General features: G+C 41.0%; 1 protein-coding gene across 1 annotated transcript in view; it reads left to right on the top strand.

Annotated features, from left to right (window-relative positions):
- Window positions 1–26320, top strand: part of LOC139580431 (ribosomal protein S6 kinase alpha-2) — a 36470-nt gene extending 10150 nt beyond the window's left edge. Inside the window, exons 6-21 of the mRNA XM_071409094.1 lie at window positions 1318–1424; window positions 2604–2641; window positions 2767–2909; window positions 10372–10442; window positions 10579–10667; window positions 11455–11519; window positions 11939–12041; window positions 14291–14424; window positions 16884–17009; window positions 17386–17475; window positions 19369–19527; window positions 21011–21172; window positions 21253–21329; window positions 22264–22381; window positions 22563–22700; window positions 23176–26320. Coding sequence (XP_071265195.1) covers window positions 1318–1424; window positions 2604–2641; window positions 2767–2909; window positions 10372–10442; window positions 10579–10667; window positions 11455–11519; window positions 11939–12041; window positions 14291–14424; window positions 16884–17009; window positions 17386–17475; window positions 19369–19527; window positions 21011–21172; window positions 21253–21329; window positions 22264–22381; window positions 22563–22700; window positions 23176–23301 — 1746 coding nt within the window. The 3' untranslated portion in view covers window positions 23302–26320. The remainder of the gene's footprint in view (window positions 1–1317; window positions 1425–2603; window positions 2642–2766; window positions 2910–10371; window positions 10443–10578; window positions 10668–11454; window positions 11520–11938; window positions 12042–14290; window positions 14425–16883; window positions 17010–17385; window positions 17476–19368; window positions 19528–21010; window positions 21173–21252; window positions 21330–22263; window positions 22382–22562; window positions 22701–23175) is intronic.

Here is a 26320-nt window from a genome sequence, read left to right as displayed (position 1 = left end):
GTGAAGGTCTACAACTAGATAGAAAGTGTGTAGAAATGATAATGGACCGATATATTTTATATATCTTCAAATAACTACCCTTTTTCTGGCCTACAAATTGATTTGGACAAACAAATCGGTCCTAAAAACAATAGGCAGGCCTTCCGTTGCATTTCGAAATCCCAATGTGGCCCACAAGTAAAAATGATTGCCAACCCCTACACTAGCCCATATAATAATACCGCTATTATGAATACATTATAGATAACAATGCCTGTGATGGACTGGAGCATTTTCTTTATTTAGCTTCCTTGCTTATCTTAATATCGATTCAGTGACTCATATTTCCAAACCTCTCCTAGAGTACCCCCAGCCATTCTACTTATTTGTTCACTTCCAACTGGCACACCTGATCCACCTGGTCAACTGATCATCAAGCCCCTGATTGGTTGAATCGGGTGTGCTAGTAGGCCTACTGGAACAGATCATATATAATGAACTGTTGGGGTACTTGAGGGGAGTTTAACCAAATGATTAAGTGGATGGAGATTATTATTGCAGAATAAAAACAACCTGCTGTCCGGATAATAGACCACCAACTTTGTAAACGCATTCATCCATTCACCCATGCTTCCTAAAACTACTGCCTCTGCTGTGTCATCGTGACTACTACCAATTCTGTAAATGATAACAACTGGAATAAAGTTGAACTTAATCTGTAAACAATTTGTCTCTTTGGATTTAAATTTGCTCTACTGGGCAGAGAGACATGTGGGAATTGAGATGTGAATTAATTATTGCTGGTCTTGGAATCAGTCATCTGGAGCAGCTAGCAGATGCACGGGTGCTGGCGGGATCTTGTTACTTTAACGGCAATTCAATTTTCTCCTTGGCACCGCAGGGTTTATTCCCCAAACAAATTCTATTTGGGAGCTAAATCAATCTTACTGTGGCTAACATGAGCTCTGTAGTAAACAAGGAGAGAAGTCAACAATCCATGCTCTGACTGAGGAAACTTGGCAAAGGTTCTATGACATCCTAAATGCAAATATTTTGGGTGAGTTTCCAAGCAGCTGGCTTTGTGATCAAGTTAATGAGTTTCAATATGAGTTCAATCTGTGGCTAGTGCTCTTGTTTTGCTCAGGCTACCTGACATTGGAATAATGGAAAACTCTCTGTTAAATTTGATCTGTTTAAAACACATCAATGTAGGCTACTCTTAGATTTTAAAAATATTATCTTTCATGTTCACAATCATATATCACGTGTGTACTGTTTGCATATTGTCAATGACTCATGAACTGTCACTGGTAGTCTTTCTCCTTTGTCCATTTGCAGGTGATGTTTACTGAAGAGGATGTGAAGTTCTATCTGGCTGAGCTGGCCTTGGCCTTAGATCACCTTCACAGTCTGGGCATCATCTACAGAGACCTCAAACCAGAGAAGTAAAACACTTGTACACCCACTGACTGTACAGTGCCATAGACTACTTCTCTGTTCAAAGACCACCTTTTGTGGTCCTGTCTGGCGCAGTTGGTAGAGCGTGGCGCTTGCAAGGGTTGTGGATTCGATTCCTGCTGTGTTGAGCCATACCTAAAATGTATGCACACATGACTGTAAGTTGCTTTGGATAAAAGTATCTGCTAAATGGCATATATTATACCATTTTTACGCATGTGAGCGCTCAAATACACTGTTTCTTCATCTCAGAGATTTATGAATATTCTGATTGGGAATGACCAAGCACATAACTGCGTTGGATTACTGGAGCACCATCTGATTTGATATCATATAATACTGATCCAGGAGTTCAAACAAGGTTGCTGCTCTGTTTTGCTGCCTTCTCCGGGCCTATCAAAACAACTACATGTCTCTGGTGCAATCAAGGCAGCATCTGTCTGTCTCTTTTCCGTGAGCACATCCTTCTGTTTATTCTGAAAGGGCTATCAGAGGGCTTTTACAGTTGATGGAAACGTTTGACGACCTCCCAATGCATCAGTCAAGGAAACGTTTGGGCCCTTGAGATGTGAAAAGTGTCCACTTTTCCATCAAGCTCTATTTTTCATTTTTTCCATGTTAACAATGTGGAATGCAGGACTAGTAAATTGGCTCTCAAGGGGATTTTATGAGAGGAAATAAATGAAGAGCTCTCAGCCTGCTCCTTGATTTCTCTCCAATGGGAATAATTGATGCGTGAAGGTGTCACGTCTTTACAGGTTTCATTTTATTTACAAAAATATATGTCATTAGCACATACTCTTATCCAGAGCGAGTTACAGTAGCGAGTGCATAGATTTTTCCCATACTGGTCCTCCCATGGGAATTGAACCCCCACAACCTTAGCATTGCAAGCACCATGCTCTACCAACTGAGCCTCAGTGGATTTGCAGTGGGCCTCCTTTTTTGAAGGGCGAGCTATTCCCAGCTTTACTGTTGATGATTAATGACAGCAACCCAAGGGCAACAGTGTGCTGTGCACAAATCCATTTGTTCTAACAAACAAACAAACACTCAATAAATGTGTGGGTGACATGTACTGTGCAGAGAGGTGTAAAGATTTTATATACAGTATTTCTATTATACAGATATACTGTATATTGATGTCACATTCCTTCCCTCTACAGTATCCTTCTTGACGAGGAGGGCCACATCAAGATTACAGGTGACTAAAAACTGTTTTGAAAAGAGATTAGTAACATTAGTAGTCCCTTGGAATAGCAGTAGTCTCTCTTCTACATTGAATGGCCATTTTCCTCCGTCTTTAACATCAGTCCCTTTGTGTTTTAGATTTCGGGCTGAGTAAAGAGGCAACAGACCATGACAAGCGAGCGTACTCCTTCTGCGGGACGATAGAGTACATGGCCCCTGAGGTGGTCAACAGAAGAGGACATACACAGAGTGCGGACTGGTGGTCATTTGGCGTCTTAATGGTATGGACCTCCCTCCCTTTCTTTTGATAATGCATTACACACATATTATAGCTATTGGTTGGCTGCAATGTTGCTGTAACGCAATCTCCAGGGCAGAGTTTCATATAGTAGAATTATGCTTGCATCCAGTATGTGGACGTAGCACTACGCATACAGCCTGTACGACCAGATGTGGTATCCTAATTTGATCACTTTGTTGCAGAAAATTCTCCTTCACAGCAGGAACTGCAAACTTGTAGTGTATTCCAGGTTTAAAAAGGCTTCTCAAGTTTGTAAATTCCACTTTAACTTTTCAGACTTGATTTGCCCTAACGAAAAATGTATCAACCCTATAAAAATTTACATTAATTATAATCGACCTCAAAACCTTAAAAATAAATAACTGTTCCTTTTCATTTGTATTAGCACTCTGCATTTTCACTTTTTGTATTTTTTGGAGCATAGATTAAATTAATTATATTATTTTTGCATCTTGGCTTCCTTGTAAACTCTTTGAACTCTTTACAGATATGTTCTCTCCCACGCACTGGACGCCTTTCGTTCTAGCCTGTGCGCAAACTCTCATACTTGCTTTCTACTTCCCATTAATTATAATCCACATAATAATTCACATATCCTGTTGCTGCAGGATTTTTATTCCTGCTGTGGGAAACTAGTCAAATTAAGATAGTACATCTGTATACTCCAAATGTGGATCTTAATGCATCACGCAAAAGAGACATAATAATGACTATGCATACTGGTATGGTAGTAGTCCACTACTACGACGTCATACACTCATCTCTTCAGTCCTCTTAAATTAGAAGATGAATGCGGATTGAATAGAGCCAAACATGTTATAATCAGGTTGCTGCTCACTAATCCACACACCCACACATTACTCCACTACCTGTAGCCGTGGTCAAAGGACCAAATCGCCCTCTAGTGGTCTCATGGGTGGAATGTTATTCATCCTTTTCATTATTCCATAATTAATAAACATTATTTTTTATTTTTTGTTTCTATATCAATCGGTTTTATTATATTTCAGTCTTCTGTGATGTATATTAAGTGTAATACTGGGATGCGAAATCAAACATGAATACATTTCAACTCTAAATCTTTTCTTTTTTATTTATTTCACCTTTATTTAACCAGGTAGGCCAGTTGAGAACAAGTTCTCATTTACAACTGCGACCTGGCCAAGATGAAGCAAAGCAGTGTGACAAAAACAACAACACAGAGTTACACATGGGATAAACAAACATACAGTCAATAACACAATAGAAAAATCTATATACAGTGTGTGCAAATGTAGTAAGATTAGGGAGGTAAAGCAATAAATAGGCCATAGTGGCGAAATAATTACAATTTAGCATTAACACTGGAGTGATAGATGTGCAGATGATGATGTACAAGTAGAGATACTGGGGTGCAAATAAGCAAAAATAAATAACAATATGGGGATGAGGTAGTTGGGTGGGCTATTTACAGATGGGCTGTGTGCAGCTGCAGTGATCGGTAAGCTGCTCTGACAGCTGATGCTTAAAGTTAGTGAGGGAGATATAAGTCTCCAGCTTCAGTGATTTTTGCAATTCATTCCAGTCATTGGCAGCAGAGAACTGGAAGGAAAGGCGGCCAAAGGAGGAGGTGGCTTTGGGGGTGACCAATGAAATATACCTGCTGGAGCATGTACTACGGGTGGGTGTTGCTATGGTGACCAGTGAGCTGAGATAAAGTGGGACTTTACCTAGCAAAGACTTTTAGATGACCTGGAGCCAGTGGGTTTGGCGATGAATATGTAGCGAGGGCCAGCCAACGAGAGCATACAGGTTGCAGTGGTGGGTAGTATATGGGGTGACAAAATGGATGGCACTGTGATAGACTACATCCAATTTGCTGAGTAGAGTGTTGGAGGCTATATTGTAGATGACATCTCGGAAGTCAAGGATCGGTAGGATAGTCAGTTTTATGAGGGTATGTTTGGCAGCATGAGTGAAGGAGTCTTTGTTGCGAAATAGGAAGCCGATTTTAGATTTAATTTTGGATTGGAGATGCTTAATGTGAGTCTGGAAGGAGAGTTTACAGTCTAACCAGACACCTAGGTATTTGTAGTTGTCCACATATTCTAAGTCAGAACCGCCCAGAGTAGTGATGCTAGTCGGGCGGGCGGGTGTGGGCAGCGATCGGTTGAAGAGCATGCATTTAGTTTTACTAGTATTTAAGAGCAGTTAGAGGCCACGGAAGGAGTGTTGTATGGCATTGAAGCTCATCTGGAGGTTTGTTAACACAGTGTTCAAAGAACGGCTAGAAGTATACAGAATGGTGTCGTCTGCGTAGAGGTGGATCAGAGAATCACCAGCAGCAAGAGCGACATCATTGATATATACAGAGAAAAGAGTCAGCCCGAGAATTGAACCCTGTGGCACCCCCATAGAGACTGCCAGAGGTCCGGACAACAGGCCCTCCGATTTGACACACAACTCTATCAGAGAAGTAGTTGGTGAACCAGGCGAGGGAGTCATTTGAGAAACCAAGGCTGTTGAGTCTGCCGATAAGAATGCGGTGATTGACAGAGTTGAAAGCCTTGGCCAGGTCGATGAATACAGCTGTCTCTTATCGATGGCGGTTATGATATCGTTTAGGACCTTGAGCGTGGCTGAGGTGCACCCATGACCAGCTCAGAAACCAGATTGCATAGCAGAGAAGGTACGGTGGGATTCGAAATCGTCAATGATCTGTTTGTTAACTTGGCTTTCGAAGACTTTAGAAAGGCAGGGCAGGATAGATATACAGTATGTCTGTAACAGTTTGGGTCTAGAATGTCTTCCCCTCTGAAGAAGGGGATGACCGCGGCAGCTTTCCGATCTTTAGGGATCTCAGACGATACAAAAGAGAGGTTGAACAGGCTAGTAATAGGGGTTGCAACAATTCCGGCACATAATTTTAGAAAGAGAGGATTGTCTATCCCAGCTGATTTGTAGGGGTCCAGATTTTGCAGCTCCTTCAGAAAATCAGCTATCTGGATTTGGGTGAAGGAGAAGCGGGGGGGGGGGGGGGCTTGGGTACGTTGCTGCGGAGGTGCAGAGCTGTTGGCCGGGGTAGGGGTAGCCAGGTGGAAAGCATGACCAGCCGTAGAAAATGCTTATTGAAATTCTCGGTTATCATGGATTTATCGGTGGTGACAGTGTTTCCTAGTCTCAGTGCAGTGGGCAGCTGGGAGGAGGTGCTCTTATTCTCCATGGACTTTACAGTGTCCCAAAACTTTTGGGAATTTGTGCTACAGGATGCACATTTCTGTTTGAAAAAGCTAGCCTTTGCTTTCCTAACTGACTGTGTATATTGGTTCCTAACTTCCCTGAAAAGTTGCATATCGCGGGGGCTATTCGATGCTAATGCAGTACGCCACAGGATGTTTTTGTGCTGTCAAGGGCAGTCAAGTCTGGAGTGAACCAAGGGCTATATCAGTTCTTAGTTTAATCTTTTTTGAATGGAGCATGCTTATTTAAGATGGTGAGGAAAGCACTTTTAAAGAATAACCAGGCATCCTCTACTGACTGGATGAGGTCAATATCCTTCCAGGATACCCAGGCCAGGTCGATTAGAAAGGCCTGCTCGCTGTGTTTTAGGGAGCGTTTGACAGTGGTGAGGGGTGGTCGTTTGACCGCAGACCCATTACGGACGGAGGCAATGAGGCAGTGATCGCTGAGATCCTGGTTGAAGACCGCAGAGGTGTATTCAGAGGGCAGGTTGGTCAGAATGATATCTATGAGGGTGCCTGTGTTTACGGATTTAGGGTTGTACCTGGTAGGTTCCTTGATCATTTGTGATATTGAGGGCATCTAGCTTAGATTGTAGGATGACCGGGGTGTTAAGCATATCCCAGTTTAGGTCACCTAACAGTATGAACTCTGAAGATAAATGGGGGGAGATTAATTCACATATGGTGTCCAGGGCACAGCTGGGGGCTGAGGGGGCTCTATAACAAGCGGCAACAGTGAGAGACATATTTCTGGAAAGGTGGATTTTTAAAAGTAGAAGCTCGAACTGTTTGGGCACATACCTGGATAGCATGACAGAACTCTGCAGACAATCTCTGCAGTAGATTGCAACTCCGCCCCCTTTGGCAGTTATATCTTGGCAGAAAATGTTGTAGTTGGGGATGGAAATGTCAGAATTTTTGGTGGCCTTCCTAAGCCAGGATTCAGACACGGCTAGGACATCAGGGTTGGCGGAGTGTGCTAAAGCAGTGAATAAAACAAAAAACTTAGGGAGGAGGCTTCTGATGTTAACATGCATGAAACCAAGGCTTTCACGGTTACAGAAGTCAACAAATGATAGTGCCTGGGGAATAGGTGTGGTGCTGGGGTCAACAGGGCCTGGGTCAACCTCTACATCACCAGAGGAGGAGTAGGATAAGGGTACAGCTAAAGGCTATAAGAACTGGTCGTCTAGTTCTTTGGGAACAGAGAATAAAAGGAGAAGATTTCTGGGCATGGTAGAATAGATTCAGGGCATAGTGTACAGACAAGGGTATGGTAGGATGTGAGTACAGTGGAGTTAAACCTATGCGTTGAGTGATGATGAGAGAGTTTTCGTCTCTGGTGGTACCAGTTAAGCCTGGTGAGGTCTCCGCATGTGACGTGGGACAAAAGAGCTATCTAAGGCATGTTGAACGGGACTGAGGGCTCTACAGTGAAATAAAACAATAAGAACTAGCCGAGACAGCAGTAGACAAGGCATATTGACATTAGAGAGAGGCATAAAGCAATCACAGGTGTTGATTGGGAGAGCTAAGACAACAACGGGTAAATGGCGATGAATGAGCAGAGCGGGTCAGTTGTGTACATACAGGACCTGAGTTCTCAAGGCTGGGGCCGACAGATAAACAAAATGAGGTACCGTGTTATTGAAACAGTCCAGGGGGCATCAGCTGTGTAGCCGAGTGATCATAGGGTCCAATGAGCAGCAATAGGTGAGTCAGGGAGCCGTTCGGTAGTCACTACTATGCTAGGCGAGCGGGACATGGTACAGGTGTTTTCTTTTTTTTTAAGCCCATAACCGTGTGTGAGGTGTATATTTTTGTTTCAAAGTAGATTTGTTTAAGACTACCAAGAAATACTCTGTGTGACCTTGATTTAGCCCACTGCAGTAAAGGCAAAAAAAACAAGGGTCTTTCTCTAAAGAACAAGGGACTGTCTCTAGTTCTCCACTTCCTCTAAAGAACAAGGGACTGCCTCTAATTCTCCACTTCCTCTAAAGAACAAGGGACTGCCTCTAGTTCTCCACTTCCTCTAAAAAACAAGGGACTGCCTCTAGTTCTCCACTTCCTCTAAAGAACAAGGGACTGTCTCTAGTTCTCTACTTCCTCTAAAGAACAAGGGACTGCCTCTAATTCTCCACTTCCTCTAAAGAACAAGGGACTGCCTCTAGTTCTCCACTTCCTCTAAAGAACAAGGGACTGCCTCTAGTTTCTTTATATTTCCTTAATGGTTTCAAGGCTCAATACTTTAGTCTCACGTTAAAACCAGATCAATACAAACATTGTCAAATGTATTCCTTTAGGGACAGAATTTGGGCCTAGTATTGATTTTGTGCTCTATTTAAGAATCCTGTTCTGGATTTTCAATTGTTTTACCTTTGATATTAAACACTGCATTGTTGAGGAAGAGCTTTAAAGTAAGCATTTCACTGGACTGTTTACACCTGTTGTATCCTGTGCGGGCAAAAACATTTACTTTGATTTGATTTTATAACACAAGCTCTGCTCTCTCCTAAAGAAACGTACCAGGCACTCTTACTGATTTCACCTGGCTCTCCATCTGCAGTTCTAGAAGAAGAGCATGTGTAGTAGCTGGAAAATATTATTATTCCTATATCATGCCCTAGTATATATAGTGAGTTACATTTAACATTTACATTTAAGTCATTTAGCAGACGCTCTTATCCAGAGCGACTTACAAATTGGTGCATTCACCTTAGCCAGCCAAGATGTGTTACATAACTACCTGACTTGATATGCCAAACACAGAGTCCTCAAAGCAAACAGCTTTGTGAGTCATCTGTGACACTGCGGACCTGGACAGCTCCTCAACTTCCCTCATTTCGTACAGCAATCATCAGGAAATGAAAAGTCATTGCGCTGTAATGTTTTTTTGTAACACTTGACGTACGAGAACCATATGAAAATAGAAATAATGTAGACAGGAAAATCGAATTTCCTCTAGAGCAGAGAAGAGCTGGTTCATTTATGTAAATGAAATCTGAGTTGAGCTCAATTCAAACTGATAAGGGCACCCTGGCTGTGGGGGATTGTTTTCGAGGAATCAATCAATGATTTAGCAGAGGCACACAAACACACACACACAGCAAATGTACTTTGTTTCAAGTATTGTCAGATGATTATATTGTCAGAAAGCATTGAGCCATATAATGCTCAACACGTGAGCATGGCCGCTTGAATTTGTATTCACACTCGCATACAGTTGTAGAATCCTAATTTGACCTATATTGTCACAGCAAAATAATCTTGCACCAACAGGATTTTAATGTTAAATCTATAATGTTGCTTGATCAGTGGTTAGGCTATTAGCTGGCTAAAAGTAGGCTACATGAAAAGTGCAATACTGTTAATATAACCATGTGTGGGTTTTCAGTGAGTTTATGTAAATAATGAAGCAAAAGAGCGATCAAATTAAGATCCTACATCTGTAGATTAAATGTTACATAAAGGGATACATAAGGACAGGAGCTAGCATCAATGCAAGCTTTTAAAGTTGAGTGCTATTGCACATTCATTTTAATGGTTGAAGAAATTGATGACAACAGTTTGATTGTAGTATTTTCAGCATTTTCACAGCTTTCCTGTGTAGCTCAGTTGGTAGAGGATGGTGCTTGCAACGCCAAGGTTGTGGGTTTGATTCTCATAGGGGACCAGAATGAAAATGTATGTCCTCACTACTGTAAATCACTCTGGATTAAGAGTGTCTGCCTAAATGTAAGTAGAAGCTGTCCAAATTGTGGTGAAATACATTAGTGTCACGCCCTGACCATAGATTGCTTTGTATGTTTCTATGTTTTGTTTGGTCAGGGTGTGATGTGAGTGGGCATTCTATGTTGTATGTCTAGGTTGTCTGTTTCTATGTGTTTGGCCTAGTATGGTTCTCAATCAGAGGCAGGTGTAAGTCGTTGTCTCTGATTGGGAGCCGTATTTAGGTAGCCTGTTTTCCTTTGGGTTTTGTGGGTGGTTGTATCCTGTGTTAGTGTTTTCACCATACGGGACTGTTTCGGGTTGTTTGTTTGTTTGTTCTTTTGTTATTTCGTTCAGTGTTCTGTGTGATTTATTAAATATATCATTATGGACACTTACCACGCTGCATATTGGTCCGATCCTTGCTACTCCTCCTCAGACGAAGAGGACGAAACCCGTTACAATTAGATTGATTTGTAAATTGCCACTGACATTGTTTATCTTTGATTTCAGTTTGAAATGCTGACAGGATCTCTACCATTTCAAGGCAAAGACCGAAAGGAAACAATGGTCCTGATACTGAAGTAAGATACTATACTGACAATGTCTATGGCAACTACCCCAGGAAGAGTAGCTGCTGCCTTGCCAACAGCTAATGGGGATCCCTATATATGAAATAATAGTTTTCTGTGAAATAACTTATTTTCATCTGTTTTGTAGGGCAAAACTTGGCATGCCGCAATTCTTAAGCCCAGAGGTGCAAAGTCTAATACGGGCCCTCTTCAAAAGAAATCCTGCCAATAGATTAGGTATGTAGTCAAGAGCATTACTAAAATGTGTAATTTCATATGATCCATTCTATTTATTACATTTACATTTAAGTCATTTAGCAGACGCTCTTATCCAGAGCGACTTATTTATCAATTGAAAGACAAATTTACAGCATTAGATCAACCTTTATTCATGTATTAAATGGGACACAGTAGACAGCATTGAAATCTGAATCTTAACTCATCTTCACATTGAGGGTTTTCAGGATAGTGCAGGCTAGAGGGCACAGTTACTGTATGTTTTCTCTTACCTGTCGGTGGAAGCTGGTTGGCCAGTGGTGGGATTGAATATAGCCATATGAATCACTTCCTCCATGATTTATAAGATGGAGAGTAATGTCACCGAGACCTCTTCAAGCCGGAGTCATTCTTTATGTATGATTACGGGAAATATGAGTCATAATTTACCTAAAGCTGAGAGGTTATGTGTTATATGCATCTATATTAGCCTTTATAAGACATGTATATGAGCCTTTATAAAGCATGAATATGAGCCTTTATAAGGCATGAATATGTGCCTTTATAAGGCATGTATTTGAGCCTTTATGCATTACTGCATAGGGCTTATATGTTATGCAGCCACCACCGGAGACCCTAGTTAAATGAAATGGTCTAGAGAGTGTAGCTAATATTACCCATAATATCCCATGTTCTCACTGAATGAGCAGAGATACTTGAGATGGAAATTTAGTAAGTGAGAAATTTACAGCCCAGTGAAGCTAAAAAGAGTATTCAATCTAAATGTCCTGGTGTATTTTACTGTTAGGTGCTGGACCAGATGGAGTCGAGGAGATTAAAAGGCATAATTTCTTTGGAAATATAGATTGGAATGTGAGTACAATGCTTCTCGTAACCTTTTCTAGAAATCATTAAAGGCAAAGATGACCATCCATTGCTTTTTGATATGTCCTGAGGATTTCCTTTTGGATTGTTGTACTTTCATACAAGAGGTGAGGGCATTTTACCTCAGACTTTGTACCTACTGAGTAGAGAGGGAAGAAAACAACAAGATACTTGAAAGCTTTCTTCTTTCCAAGATGACAATTTTCTGTACAGTATTTGGGTTGAAACATAATCTATTTTTACTCTCAGAAGTCACTGACCTATTTCTCTTACCTTGTTTTGGTTTTTGGTTGCCATACTAACAGATCAAGCAGAGACATCAAATCACCATGGATTAAATGTAGCTCAATACTAAATGGAAAAATTAAAGTAGCATTTTACCTTTCCCCCTCATGGTGAAACCACAGAAGCTTTACAGAAGAGAGATCAAGCCTCCATTCAAACCAGCAGTGGGGAGGCCAGAAGACACCTTCCACTTTGACCCCGAATTCACCTCCCGCACACCAACAGGTGATTAGTAATTGTAGGTGAAGTAGTTCAGCCCGTTGGCGTGTGTGGTGTGCGTTTGTTTGTGTGTGTGATGTTGCCACATAATTTAATTAATCATGATGTTATGTTTCATTTCATGCTGTTTGCTTCACTGTTATGCTGTTTACTCAAAATAATAATTTCTCCATGCATCTGTGTTCCACTCACAAACTGACATCAATTTGCTATTAAATTACTGACAAATAACCCCCTCTTTTATATCGACATAAAAGTACACTTCCATATCGACAAAGTCAACCAGCCACAACCCTCTGAAATGACTATATCATTCAATGAGTGCAGTTACTGTCACGCCCTGGCCTTAGTTATCTTTGTTTTCTTTCTTATTTTAGTTAGGTCAGGGTGTGACATGGGGGATGTTTGTGTGTTTTTGTCTAGTCTAGGGTGTTTGTATTGTCTAGGGGGTTTTGTAGAGTTCATGGGGTTGTGTTCAGTGTAGGTGTTTATGTAAGTCTATGGTTGTCTGGATTGGTTCTCAATTAGAGACAGCTGTCTATCGTTGTCTCTGATTGGGAGCCATATTTAGGCAGCCATAGGCATTAGGTAGGTTGTGGGTAATTGTCTATGTCTTGACGTTAGTTGCTTGTGTCTGCACTTTCGTTTGACAGCTTCACGTTTGTTGTTTTGTCTAGTTTGTGTTCGTTTCTTCTTCTATTAAAAAGAAGATGTATTTATATCCCGCTGCGCCTTGGTCCTCTCTTTCACCTAACGACGATCGTGACAGTTACATGCAAACAATAATACGATTATTGTGAATAATCAGATTAATATAATAGTTTTACTTAAACGTTTGCATGCTTTGCAAGAAGATCGATTTTCCTAATAATCCTGTTTCCATGGACACATCTGAAATCAGACTTCCTGGTGGGACTTAAATAAATGCAGAAAATCACCAATCAGAATGAACGTTCTACCATGTTATTTTTCTGAAGCATATTTGATTCTGAGTTCGGACATATACATTTTATATGTGAAAACCATTCATTAGATGCGTACTTTCAGTTTTTCCGAACTCACTTCACTCGCGCAGCGCAAAAGAAAGCTCATGCTATCACATGGCCATATCAAGTCCACTGCTACAGTATGCTAACACATGGCCATATCAAATCCACTGATACAGGATGCTAACACATGGCCATATCAAATCCACTGCTACAGGATGCTAACACATGGCCATATAAAATCCACTGCTACAGTATGCTAACACATGGCCATATCAAATCCACTGCTACAGTATGCTAACACATGGCCATATCAAATCCACTGCTACAGGATGCTAACACATGGCCATATCAAATCCACTGCTACAGGATGCTAACACATGGCCATATCAAGTCCACTGCTACAGTATGCTAACACATGGCCATATCAAATCCACTGCTACAGTATGCTAACACATGGCCATATCAAATCCACTGCTACAGGATGCTAACACATGGCCATATCAAATCCACTGCTACAGGATGATAACACATGGCCATATCAAGTCCACTGATACAGGATGCTAACACATGGCCATATCAAATCCACTGCTACAGTATGCTAACACATGGCCATATCAAATCCACTGCTACAGGATGCTAACACATGGCCATATTAAGTCCACTGATACAGGATGCTAACACATGGCCATATCAAATCCACTGCTACAGGATGCTAACACATGGCCATATCAAGTCCACTGCTACAGTATAACTCTGATTTAAAGCATTTACATGTACAAATAATTTGAAAGAGTGCTCAGAACCAGGCGTTTTAATCGCTGTATGCTTACTTCGATTATGACTTTATGCCGATTTAAGATAAGCAGAGTAAGGTGTTTACATGACTAATGCTATATTCGGCCTACTGCCATAATCAGTTTAATGTTGAATTATTAGTGTGCATGTAAACGTACTCAATGAATCATAGTCCATGTGCAAAGGAAATTTGGTACAAAAGGACCAATATTTAACCTCGTGTATATATCAGCTGTTAGTGTGCAAAGTCAGAGATGGGTAGCTATACATAAAAAAGACCCTCTAGGCCACATCTGTACACTACAATGGGACTGTCCCTCAAAAGTAAACTCATGATAAATGACATTCAATCAACTGATGTAATGTATTTCCAGTTGCTAATATGTCCACGTTCCCATGTCTATCCTGTTCTCCCATCAGACAGTAGAGGTTGTAACAGGTTCTGTACCATCTGTCACCTTCTCCCGTCAGACTCGCCTGGCATCCCTCCCAGTGACAACACACACCAGCTCTTCAGAGGGTTCAGCTTCGTGGCCACTAATCTGGACCAGGACCAGTCCATTGCTGAAATACAGCAGAACTCAACTGTCAACCCTATTGTACAAGTGAGTATGCTAGAGGGAGAGGACTAAATAACTCAGGTGTACAGCTCATCCATCAACCATATAGACTTATTAAATACTCAAAGGAATATTTGAAACAATCAAAAATATAAATATTTTTTTAGATAATATGACATCCTTCAGGCAATTGTCTTTTTATATATATTTTCAATTTTCCATGAATTAAATGTAACCACCAAATGGACGTTGGTGTCTCTATAGTCTCAACTTCAAGGGGAATATCAAGCCTTGTTTTTGAAACTGTATGTACAAATGAAGAAGAAATCAGTATGATATCAGGAAGGAACCTCATGGGGATGTCCTAGCATTACATCAGAATACATTAGATTAACCACTTTTGATACTCTATTCAGAAAGTGTTGTGTAAAGGAATTAAAGGCCTATCAAACATCAAAACAACTCATATTCAATGGTCTTTTCTGATTATCTGCTTCATGTATATCATTCATATAAATAATTGATACCTTTTTTTGGTGCTTCAGGGAGACCTCTTTCCTTTGGACTGACAACTACCACCCTTACCTATCAGCTTAGTATCAACTACCACCCTTACCTATCAGCTTAGTATCAACTACCACCCTTACCTATCAGCTTAGTATCAACTACCACCCTTACCTATCAGCTTACTATCAACTACCACCCTTACCTATCAGCTTAGTATCAACTACCACCCTTACCTATCAGCTTACTATCAACTACCACCCTTACCTATCAGCTTAGTATCAACTACCACCCTTACCTATCAGCTTAGTATCAACTACCACCCTTAGCTATCAGCTTAGTATCAACTACCACCCTTACCTATCAGCTTAGTATCAACTACCACCCTTACTTTGGGGCGGCAGGTAGCCTAGTGGTTACCTGCCGAAAGGTTTCTGGATCGAATCCCTGAGCTGACAAGGTAAAACATTTGTTGTTCTGCTCCTGAACAAGGCAGTTAACTCACTGTTCCCCGGTAGGCCGGTTTTTAACTGACTTGCCTAGTTAAATAAAAAAAACAGCATTGGATGAATTCAATGTATTTTATGTGGTGACAGTGGTGAGATGGATGATGGTGATCCCCATGGTCTTCTGTTTTAACCATCTCAGCCACTGCTCCAGAGAAGGCCTCTCGTGTCCTGCAGTGCACAACAACACATCCACTCACATGAATAACAGCATAACTGATTCTACCAGATGGTTCATACCTGAGTGAGAAAGTCACTCACCAGAAAGGCCTCCCAGTGCCCTCAGACCTCAGCAAAGCATATTGATTTGTGGTAGCACATAGTTCCCTCGATGACATCATGGCCATGTGCGCTCTGCCGTGGCAACGCTCTGGGAACATTTTGATCCTCTGCTTTTTCCATTGTATTGAACAAGTGAGGTTAGAAGCTGCTGCAGTGTGGATGAATGAGCCAACATCTCTCATAGAACACAATAGACTAGCATGGAATGTCCTGCAGACCACAAGGTGAATGTGTGAAACCAAGAGAGACTATTACTGTAGTGATGTGTGAAACCATGATAGACTATTAATGTAGTGATGTGTGAAACCATGATAGATTATTACTGTAGTGATGTGTGAAACCATGATAGATTATTACTGTAGTGATGTGTGAAACCATGATAGATTATTACTGTAGTGATGTGTGAAACCATGATAGATTATTACTGTAGTGATGTGTGAAACCATGATAGATTATTACTGTAGTGATGTGTGAAACCATGATAGATTATTACTATAGTGATGTGTGAAACCATGATAGACTATTACTGTAGTGATGTGTGAAACCATGATAGATTATTACTGTAGTGATGTGTGAAACCATTATAGACTATTACTGTAGTGATGTGTGAAACCATGATAGATTATTACTGTAGTGATGTGTGAAACCATGATAGATTATTACTGTAGTGATGTGTGAAACCATGATAGACTATTACTGTAGTGATGTGTGAAACCATGATAGACTATTACTGTAGTGATGTGTGAAACCATGATAGACTATTACTGTAGTACATTCACATTTTCAGTTCACTTTTCTTGCTCTCGTTTGTGATTTGACATACAGCCATGAAAGAAGAACACTTCCTAAATCTCCACATGTAAAGTGATACGTCACAAGAGAAAGGAGAAATGCGACCAAAGGGCACTCACGCAGAAACACTGTTCACCTAGAATGTTCTTCAAGGACCATTCTTACCAGGGGAATCATTTGATAGATCTGTTTTGAAAACCAGTGTGCTCCATTTTGCATATGAAATAGGCTTCCCCTGGATATGTCTGGGGATTATAGAAGGATTGATGGATTCCCTAGTCTGCCAGAGCAGGATTATAACATGAGCGAAGAGTAAGGAAGTCTGTTGACAAGCTTACTGGAGCATGATTATGACCAAAGGCTTTTATGTAAAATATGCTTAAACGTATTTGTGATGGCTGGACATGTTTGTCATTTCAGCAACTTCATGGGACCAACATCCATTTCACAGATGGGTATGAGGTAAAGGAGGAGGTGGGCTTGGGGGCGTACTCTGTCTGCAAACGATGCATCCACAAAATCACCAGTGTTGAATATGCTGTCAAAGTAAGTGAACCGTATGGGTAGATTTTTCAAGGGGAATATTTATGTATAGATAATTTCCTTCTCTAAGAATGATAAACTATTTTCACGGCTCGTCAGTTACATGAAACAGCACCATATACAACAAGGGACGTTACGATCACTACAAGGATTCCAGGTTGATGTACGACCTTTAATTATTGCAGCCTTGTGATGTACTGTATGTAGGCTACCCATTGCACTTCAACAACTATGAGCCTTTCAACTATAATATAGTCTCCCTTAGGATGATTCACGCAGCGACAATGATTCTGTATGTTGTGCAGACAATGCTCTGAGTCACATTTTATCATGAGGGAACCAAGCAGTTGTAATTTAACAGGGGGTGTGTCTCTTTCAGATCATCGACAGAGTTAAGAAAGATCCATCTGAGGAAATTGAGATTCTGTTGAGATACGGGCAGCATCCAAACATCATCACGCTGAAGGATGTATGTCATCATTCAATGACTCCCATACACACGCACATGCTGAAAGCCCTCCATAAGGGCAGAGAACCTTGCCAGTTTGCATACCTAAGAAAAAATGTGCCCCTGCAAACTTCATTGAATTTTCACTGACCCTAATATTTCATTTTATCTTCTACAGTTGAAGTCGGAAGTTTACATACACTTAGGTTCGAGTCATTAAAACTCGTTTTTCAACCACTCCTCAAATTTCTTATTAATAAACTATAGTTTTGGCAAGTCGGTTAGGACATCTACTTTGTGCATGACACAAGTCATTTTTCCAACAATTGTTTACAGACAGATTATTTCACTGTATCACAATTCCAGTGGTTCAGAAGTTTACATACACTAGGTTGACTGTGCCTTTAAACAGCTTGGAAAATTCCAGAAAATTATGTCATGGCTTTAGAAGCTTCTGATAGGCTAATTGACATCATTTGAGTCAATTGGAGGTGTACCTGTGCATGTATTTCTAGGCCTACCTTCAAACTCAGTGCCTCTTTGTTTGACATCATGGGAAAATCAGAAGAAATAAGCCAAGACGTCAGAAAAAAAATTGCAGACCTCCACAAGTCTGGTTCATCCTTGGGAGCAATTTCCAAACGCCTGAAGGTACCACGTTCATCTGTACAAACAATAGTACGCAAGTATAAACACCATGGGACCATTCAGCCGTCATACCGCTCAGGAAGGAGACGCGTTCTGTCTCCTAGAGATGAACGTACTTTGGTGCTAAAAGTGCAAATCAATCCCAGAACAACAGCAAAGGACCTTGTGAAGATGCTGGAGGAAACAGGTACAAAAGTATATATCCACAGTAAAACGAGTCCTATATCGACATAACCTGAAAGGCCGCTCAACAAGGAAGAAGCCGTTGCTCCAAAACCACCATAAAAATGCCAGACTACGGTTTGCAACTGCACATGGGGACAAAGATTGTACTTTTTGGAGAAGTGTCCTCTGGTCTGATGAAACAAAAATAGAAGTGTTTGGCCATAATGACCATCGTTATGTTTGGAGGAAAAAGGGGGAGGCTTGCAAACCGAAGAACACCATCCCAACCGTGAAGCATGGGGGTGGCAGCATCATGTTGTGGGGGTGCTTTGCTGCAGGTGGTTACTGATGCACTTCACAAAATAGATGGCATCATGAGGAAAGAAAATTATGTGGATATATTGAAGCAACATCTCAAGACAACAGTCAGGAAGTTAAAGCTTGGTCGCAAATGGGTCTTCCAAATGGACAATGACCCCAAGCATACTTCCACAGTTGTGGCAAAATGGCTTCAGGACAACAGTCAAGGTATTGGAGTGGCCATCACAAAGCCCTGACCTCAATCCTACAGAAAATTTGTGGGCAGAACTGAAAAAGCGTGTGTGAGCAAGGAGGCCTACAAACCTGACTCCGTTATACCAGCTTTGTCAGGAGGAATGGGCCAAAATTCACCCAACTTATTGTGGGAAGCTTGTGGAAGGTTACCCGAAATGCTTGACCCAAGTGAAACAATTTTAAGGTAAATGCTTCCAAATACTAATTGAGTGTGTGTATACTTCTGACCCACTGGGAATGAGATGAAAGAAATAAAAGCTGAAATAAATCATTCTCTACTATTATTCTGACATTTCACATTCTTAAAATAAAGTGGTGATCCTAACTGACCTAAAACAGGGATTTTTTACTATGATTAAATGTCAGGAATTGTGAAAAACTGAGTTTACATACACCTTGGCCAAATATATTTAAACTTCTGACTTCAAACGTATGTCCTTATTGGATTTTACTAGCCACTGTTTGTTGGCTGTGAGGTCTAGACTAATGTAGTCTTTGGCTCAGAAATACCTCCACTTGGTATTAAAATGTATTTTTGGCCCCTAGGTCTATGACGATGGGAGGTATGTGTACCTTGTGATGGAGCTGATGAGAGGTGGGGAGCTGCTGGACAGAATACTCTATCAGAAGTGTTTCTCTGAGCGAGAGGCCTCTGCTGTTCTCTGCACTATTACCAAGACAGTGGAGTACCTTCACTCACAGGGGGTCAGTATCATTCATGTACGGGTACAGGGGAGTATCTTCACTCACAGGGGGTCAGTATCATTCATGTACAGGTACAGTGGAGTACCTTCACTCACGGGGTCAGTATCATTCATGTACAGGTACAGTGGAGTACCTTCACTCACGGGGTCAGTATCATTCATGTACAGGTACAGTGGAGTAGCTTCACTCACGGGGTCAGTATCATTCATGTACAGGTAACTGCCAAAATGAAGGAAACACCAACATAAAGTGTCTTAATAGGGGGTTGGGCCACCACGAGCCAGAACAGCTTCAGTGCACCTTGGAATAGATTCTACTTGTGTCTGGAACTAAATTTGAAGGATGCGACACCATTCTTCCAGGAGAAATTCCATCAGTTTTGTTGATGGTGGTGGAAAACGCTGTCTCAGGTGACGCTCGAGAATCTCCCATAAGTGTTTCAATTGGGTTGAGAGTTACTGAGTTACTGAGACACACACACCCCGATGCTCCTTTGAGACCCCTATTTCAAAATCACTGAGATCTCTTCATTTTTCAAATCACATTTTATTTGTCACATGCGCTGAATACAATGGGTGTAACTGAAATGCTTGTTTACGAGCCCTTCGCAACGATGCAGAATTTAATAATAATACATAGAAAAACAGTGACACAAGAAATAACATTAAATAAACAAGAATGGAGCTATATAGGGAGCTAACAGGGAGTACCAGTACCAGATCAATGTGCAGAGGCAATAGCTATATACAGGGAGTACCAGTACCAGACGAGGTATTTGATAGATATGTACATGAAGGCAGGATAAAGTGACTAGGCATCAGGATAGATAATAATAAGGTATTTGAGGTAGATATGTACATGAAGGCAGGATAAAGTGACTAGGCATCAGGATAGATAATAATAAGGTATTTGAGGTAGATATGTACATGAAGGCAGGGTAAAGTGACTAGGCATCAGGATAGATAATAAGAGGAAAATATAGAACAGAGTAGCAGCAGCAAATTATGTGTATATGTGTGTTTGTTGTTTCGGTAATGGTGTCTGTGTGTTTGTGTTCTGTCGCTATGCATGTGTAGTGAATGTGTGAGTGTGTCAGTGTATTGTGTATATAGTGTGTGTATATAGAGTCTTGGGAGTGTGCACAGAGTCACTGCAAGATAGGGTCAATGCAGATAGTCCGGGTAACCATTTAATTAACTATTTAGCAGTCTGGCTATTTAACAGTCTTATGGCTTGAGGCTAGAAGCTGTCTCGGCACCTGTTGGTCCGAGAGCCAATGCGCTGGTACCGTTTACCGGACGGTAGCTGAGTGAATAGTCTTCCTCTGGCCTTCCTTCCTCTTCTAGCCATGGTAACCAAAATAATAGGCTACTAGGCATGTTTTATACATGACCCTAAGCATGATGGGAAGTTAATTGCTTAATTACCTCAGGAACCACACATTCATACCATAATTCCTATTAGCTTCTCTGTTTTGTCATAGGTGGTACATCGAGACCTGAAACCAAGCAACCTCCTCTATGTGGATGAAACGGGAGATCCTGAATCGATCCGAATATGTGATTTTGGGTTCGCCAAACAATTAAGGGCGGAAAACGGTCTCCTCATGACGCCCTGTTACACAGCAAACTTTGTGGCTCCAGAGGTGAGGAGACATTTGATCTTATTTATTTCAAGTACATCCCTATATTGTGATGTGACACAGATTGACCATGTCTTTCATAGGTCCTGAAAAAGCAGGGGTATGATGCTGCTTGTGACATCTGGAGTTTGGGGATCCTACTCTACACTATGCTCGCAGGGTAAGCCTAATTCACTGGTTTATTAAAACCTGGCAGGGTAAACCTAATTTCACTGGTTTATTTAAACCTGGCAGGGTAAACCTAATTTCACTGGTTTATTAAAACCTGGCAGGGTAAACCTAATTTCACTGGTTTATTTAAACCTGGCAGGGTAAACCTAATATCACTGGTTTATTTAAACTTGGCAGGGTAAACCTAATTTCACTGGTTTATTTAAACCTGGCAGGGGAAGCAACATTTGCACGTTGCTACTTCTCCTGGCTACCACTGATTGAATGACTCATTTTTGGGACAGTGAGAGGGACAGTGGAGGACAGATTACTTTCTAAACTGAGGTCGAGTCTGTGGTAGTCATTGTAATTGTACTCTTCACAAGCCCAAATCTCTCAGGACCTGCCCTGACAATTTAATGTCCCAGCCTGCGGCTCAGGTTTAAAATCTCTAATCAGGGCAAAGCAGGATTCTTTCACTGGGTGAAAACTGGTTGAATCAACATTGTTTCCATGTCATTTCAACCAAACAATTCAATGTGATGACGTTGAATCAACGTGGAAAACTGATTGGATTTGAAAACGTAAGGGAATTGGATCTTTTTTCAACCAACTTTTAACCTAAATCCAATGACATGGTGATTTTGTTGTTGTTGATTTCACATTGAATTCACGTTAGTTGACAACTCAACCAAATGAAAATCAAAAGTAGACGTTAAACTGACGTCTGTGCCCAGTGGTACACTGTTTAGACTCCATTATTCATTAAAAATAGCTCAGCCGAGGTATTGGAGAATCGCACCTCACAAACTCATAGATTTTAAGACCCCAAATTCAAACAAACTCACATACATCTTTCCCTACTGTGCAACAGTAAAGCACATTTATTACTGTAGAGCAGGGAAGTTTGATTGTCTTGTCCTTCTTCACTCTTGTGTTTATAGCTTCACCCCTTTTGCCAATGGTCCTGATGACACCCCGGAGGAAATACTGGCTCGCATTGGTAGCGGAAAATATGCCCTCACCGGCGGAAACTGGGATACGGTTTCTGATGCTGCAAAGGTGCGGTTATTTGTCCTTCATTAATAGAACATCACTGTTTATTTAATGATTAATAAATCCAGTTCACATCCAATTGTTGTACATGGAAGTTTGAAATGAAATCCCATCCACATTGGTTTAGCTGCAATGCTGCATTTCATACGGGTCCTAACTAGACTATTTCTGTATTGGGTTCCAATAGGACATAGTCACTAAGATGCTCCATGTGGATCCACACCAACGGCTGACGGCTCCCCAGGTCCTCAGACACCAGTGGATAGTCAACCAAGAACAGCTGTCTCAGTGTCAGCTCATCAGACAGGATGTACAGCTTGTTAAGGTAAAGAGGAAACCCTGATGAAAAGCCCAAACCTGACATAATGTAAGAAGCAACATCATCTGTACGTGTTGCCAATCTCTAGCCTCGTAAAACAGACTGACAACATTGTTTCACCTTAGCCCAGCGGTTTGACTGGTTGACCAGGCTGGTCGATCTTTGTCACTAAGCAAATTATGCTAGCTAATTGTGATAGTTATTGTTTTGCATCACAAGCAACGTTGTCTTCTAAAGCTCTCTGACTGATGAAAGGTCTCTCACACATGAATTATTCCTCTGTAGAAGTGCTGTTGTCATTCTACTGCCACCTTGTGTACAGATCTACCATTACATGTAGAACTTTTGCATTCTCTACGTCAGCAAAAGTAATTTGAAACCTGCTCAACGTTTCACACACTGTACTTGCTTTGCCCCCTTTAATTATGCAGTTTTAGAATATAATAACTTTATATACTTTAAGTGTTTTCTGTCTCCCTAGGGAGCAATGGCTGCAACATACTTGGCTTTGAATCGATCGCCTCTGGCCCCAAAGCTGGAGCCAGTGCAGTGTTCAAGTTTGGCCCAGAGAAGAGGAATGAAGAGACTCACATCCACGTGTTTATAGCACCCTCGTAGATGATTCAGGGACAGCTTGAAAATGGGGCAAGGTGCAATGACTTTCATCAGACACTGGTTTAAGTGCCTGTCCAAAGAACCAGGAAGTCTACAGTAGTGGGAACAAGGAGGAGCCACTTGTAACAAGGGGGGGGGAAATTGTAGAGAAGATGCATCACATTGTTGCACTAAGACAGGAATCTTTACAGATTTTAGATGCACTCGAAACAAACAAATGGTGGCATCGAAGACAAAGCAGAATTCTGTTCAATTGTTCTTAAATGTATCATTTGTATTGAAGAAATGTAACATTAATATATTTTATTCATTCATATTTGCCTTTTCATTTAGGTGGCATCTGAAACTGTTTGTTTGTTAAGTGACACCTGTGTATTATGTCGAGTATGTTTAGAATGATATTGTCTAGGAGACCAAGTAACCTTATGCAACGTTGAGTTGACACTTTGTCATAATGGCTGTAACAGAAAAGTCTAGAACAGCTTGTAGTTCATAACTACATGATACACATTTTACGAGATTTTATCGACAGCATCTGTATTTTTCCCTGTGTCTGAAAATAAGCATGTTGGTATGTTACTTTGCTGACACATTGTTCAGTCTAAAAGTTAAATTACAGCTGCTAAGGATATATATGTTGGTACATTTTGTAGCATTCCAGACATCCACAGTTATTACAGACATTCAAATAAACTGAAATAGCTGAATGAGTACAGAGTATACAGTGCATTCAGAAAGTATTCAGACCCCTTGACTTTTTCCAGATTTTGTTACGTTTCAGCCTTATCTAAAATGGATTAAATAAATAAAACATCCTCATCAATCTACACACAATACCCGATAATGAATAGCAAAAACAGGTTTTTAGATATTTTTTTTTGCAAATGTACAATAAAAAAAACGGAAATACCTTAGTTAAATAAGTATTCAGACCCTTTGCTATGAGACTCAAAATTGAGCTCAGGTGCATCCTGTTTCCATTGATCATCCTTGATGTTTCTACAACTTGATTGGAGTCCACCTGTGGTAAATTTAATTGATATGACATGATTTGGAAAGGCACACACCTTTCTACATAAGGTCCCACAGTTGACAGTGCATGTCAGAGCAAAAACCAAGTCACGAGGTCGAAGGAGGTGTTCGTAGAGCTTCGAGACAGGATTGTGTCAAGGCACAGATCTAGGGAAGGGTACCAAAAAATATCTGCAGCATTGAAGGTCCCCAAGAACAAAGTGGCTTCCATCATTCTTAAATGGAAGAAGTTTGGAACCACCAAGACTTTTCCTAGAGCTGGCCACCCAGCCAAACTGAGCAATCGGGGGAGAAGGGCCTTGGTCAGGGAAATTACCAAGAACCCGATGGTCACCCTGATAGAGCTCTAGAGTTCCTCTGTGGAGATGGGAGAATCTTCCAGAAGGACAACCATCTCTGCAGCACTCCACCAATCAGGCCTGTATGGTAGAGTGGCCAGACAGAAGCCACTCCTCAGTAAAAGGCACATGACAGCCTGCTTGGTGTTTGCCAAAAGGCACTTAAAGGACTCTCAGACCATGAGAAACAAGATTCTCTGGTGATGAAACCAAGATTGAACTTTCTGGCCTGAATGCCATGCGTCACGTGTGGAGGAAACCTGGCACCATCCCTATGGTGAAGCATGGTGGTGGCAGCATCATGCTGTGGGGATGTTTTTCAGCGGCAGGGACTGGGAGACTAGTCAGGATCGAGGCAAAGATGAACAGAGCAAAGTACAGAGAGATCCTTGAAAACCTGCTCCAGAGCACTCAGGACCTCAGACTGGGACAAAGGTTCACCTTCCAACAGGACAACGACCCTAAACAAACAGCCAAGACAATACAGGAATGGCTTCGGGACAAGTCTCTAAATGTCCTTGAGTGGCCCAGTCAGAGCCCGGATTTGAACCCAATCTAACATCTCTGGAGAGACCTGAAAATAGCTGTGCAGCGACGTTCCCTATCCAACCTGACCGAGCTTGAGAGAATCTGCCGAGAAGAATGGGGAAAATTCCCAAATACAGATGTGCCAAGCTTGTAGCATCGTACCCAAGAAGACTCGAGGCTGTAATTGCTGCCAAAGGTACTTCAACAAAGTACTGAGTAAAGGGTCTGAATACTTATGTAAATGTGATATTTCTGTTTTTTCATTTTAATAAGTTAGCAAACATTTCTTAACCTGTTTTTGCTTTGTCATTATGGGGTATTGTGTCTAGATTGATGAGGGGGAAAACCAATTTAATCAATTTTAGAATAAGGCTGTAACGTAACAAAATGTGAAAAAGTCAAGGGGTCTGATAACATCCGAATGCACTGTCTGTCTGCATCAGTAGATGCTGCTGAAGGAGGACGGCTCATAATAATGTCTGGAATGATGTCATTGGAATGGTATTAACCACATGGAAACCATGTTTGATACCATTCCATTGACTCCATTCCAGCCATTCCTATGAGCAGCCCTCCCCTCAGCATCCTCTACTGGTCTGCATCAATCTATAACTTTCAGGTTGGTTCATAAGGTTAGACATACTGTAGTGTACAATATTTATTTTCTGTAGCTTACAGTTCAATATTATTTTCTTTATAAAATCTACTGCGCATTATGTTGGATGCTTTTGATAGTTTTGGCAATTTCTAACATAATATTCTACTTTTGTTTTGGGGAGGGGTACTGAAACAGACTCATTATAAATTGTCAATGCAAGTTATATTTCTGGTGTAAATGTGACTTAAGTTATTGTATCAAACAACTGTATATATTGTTTCTACATTATCCATTATGTTTGTGTATTAATGTATGTTTATGTCCGTTTGTTTTATTTTTTAATACATTACATATTTAAGTGTTTTTACCTGATCTGAAGTGCACTATGTGTTAGGTAAATTACTTTTTAGAGGGATGTATTTGTTTTAGTAGCAGATACATTGGTATGCATTTATTAGCATTACCTTGTTTCCTGTCTGTTAAATAGCTCATTTGGGGGGGGGGGGTGGCAAATA

Source organism: Salvelinus alpinus, chromosome 7 (genome assembly GCF_045679555.1).
Source record: "Salvelinus alpinus chromosome 7, SLU_Salpinus.1, whole genome shotgun sequence".
In the NCBI taxonomy this organism is placed as follows: Eukaryota; Metazoa; Chordata; class Actinopteri; order Salmoniformes; family Salmonidae; genus Salvelinus; species Salvelinus alpinus.
The sequence above is the reverse complement of the archived record's forward strand: the minus strand, read 5'-3'. Positions and strand labels throughout refer to the sequence as shown.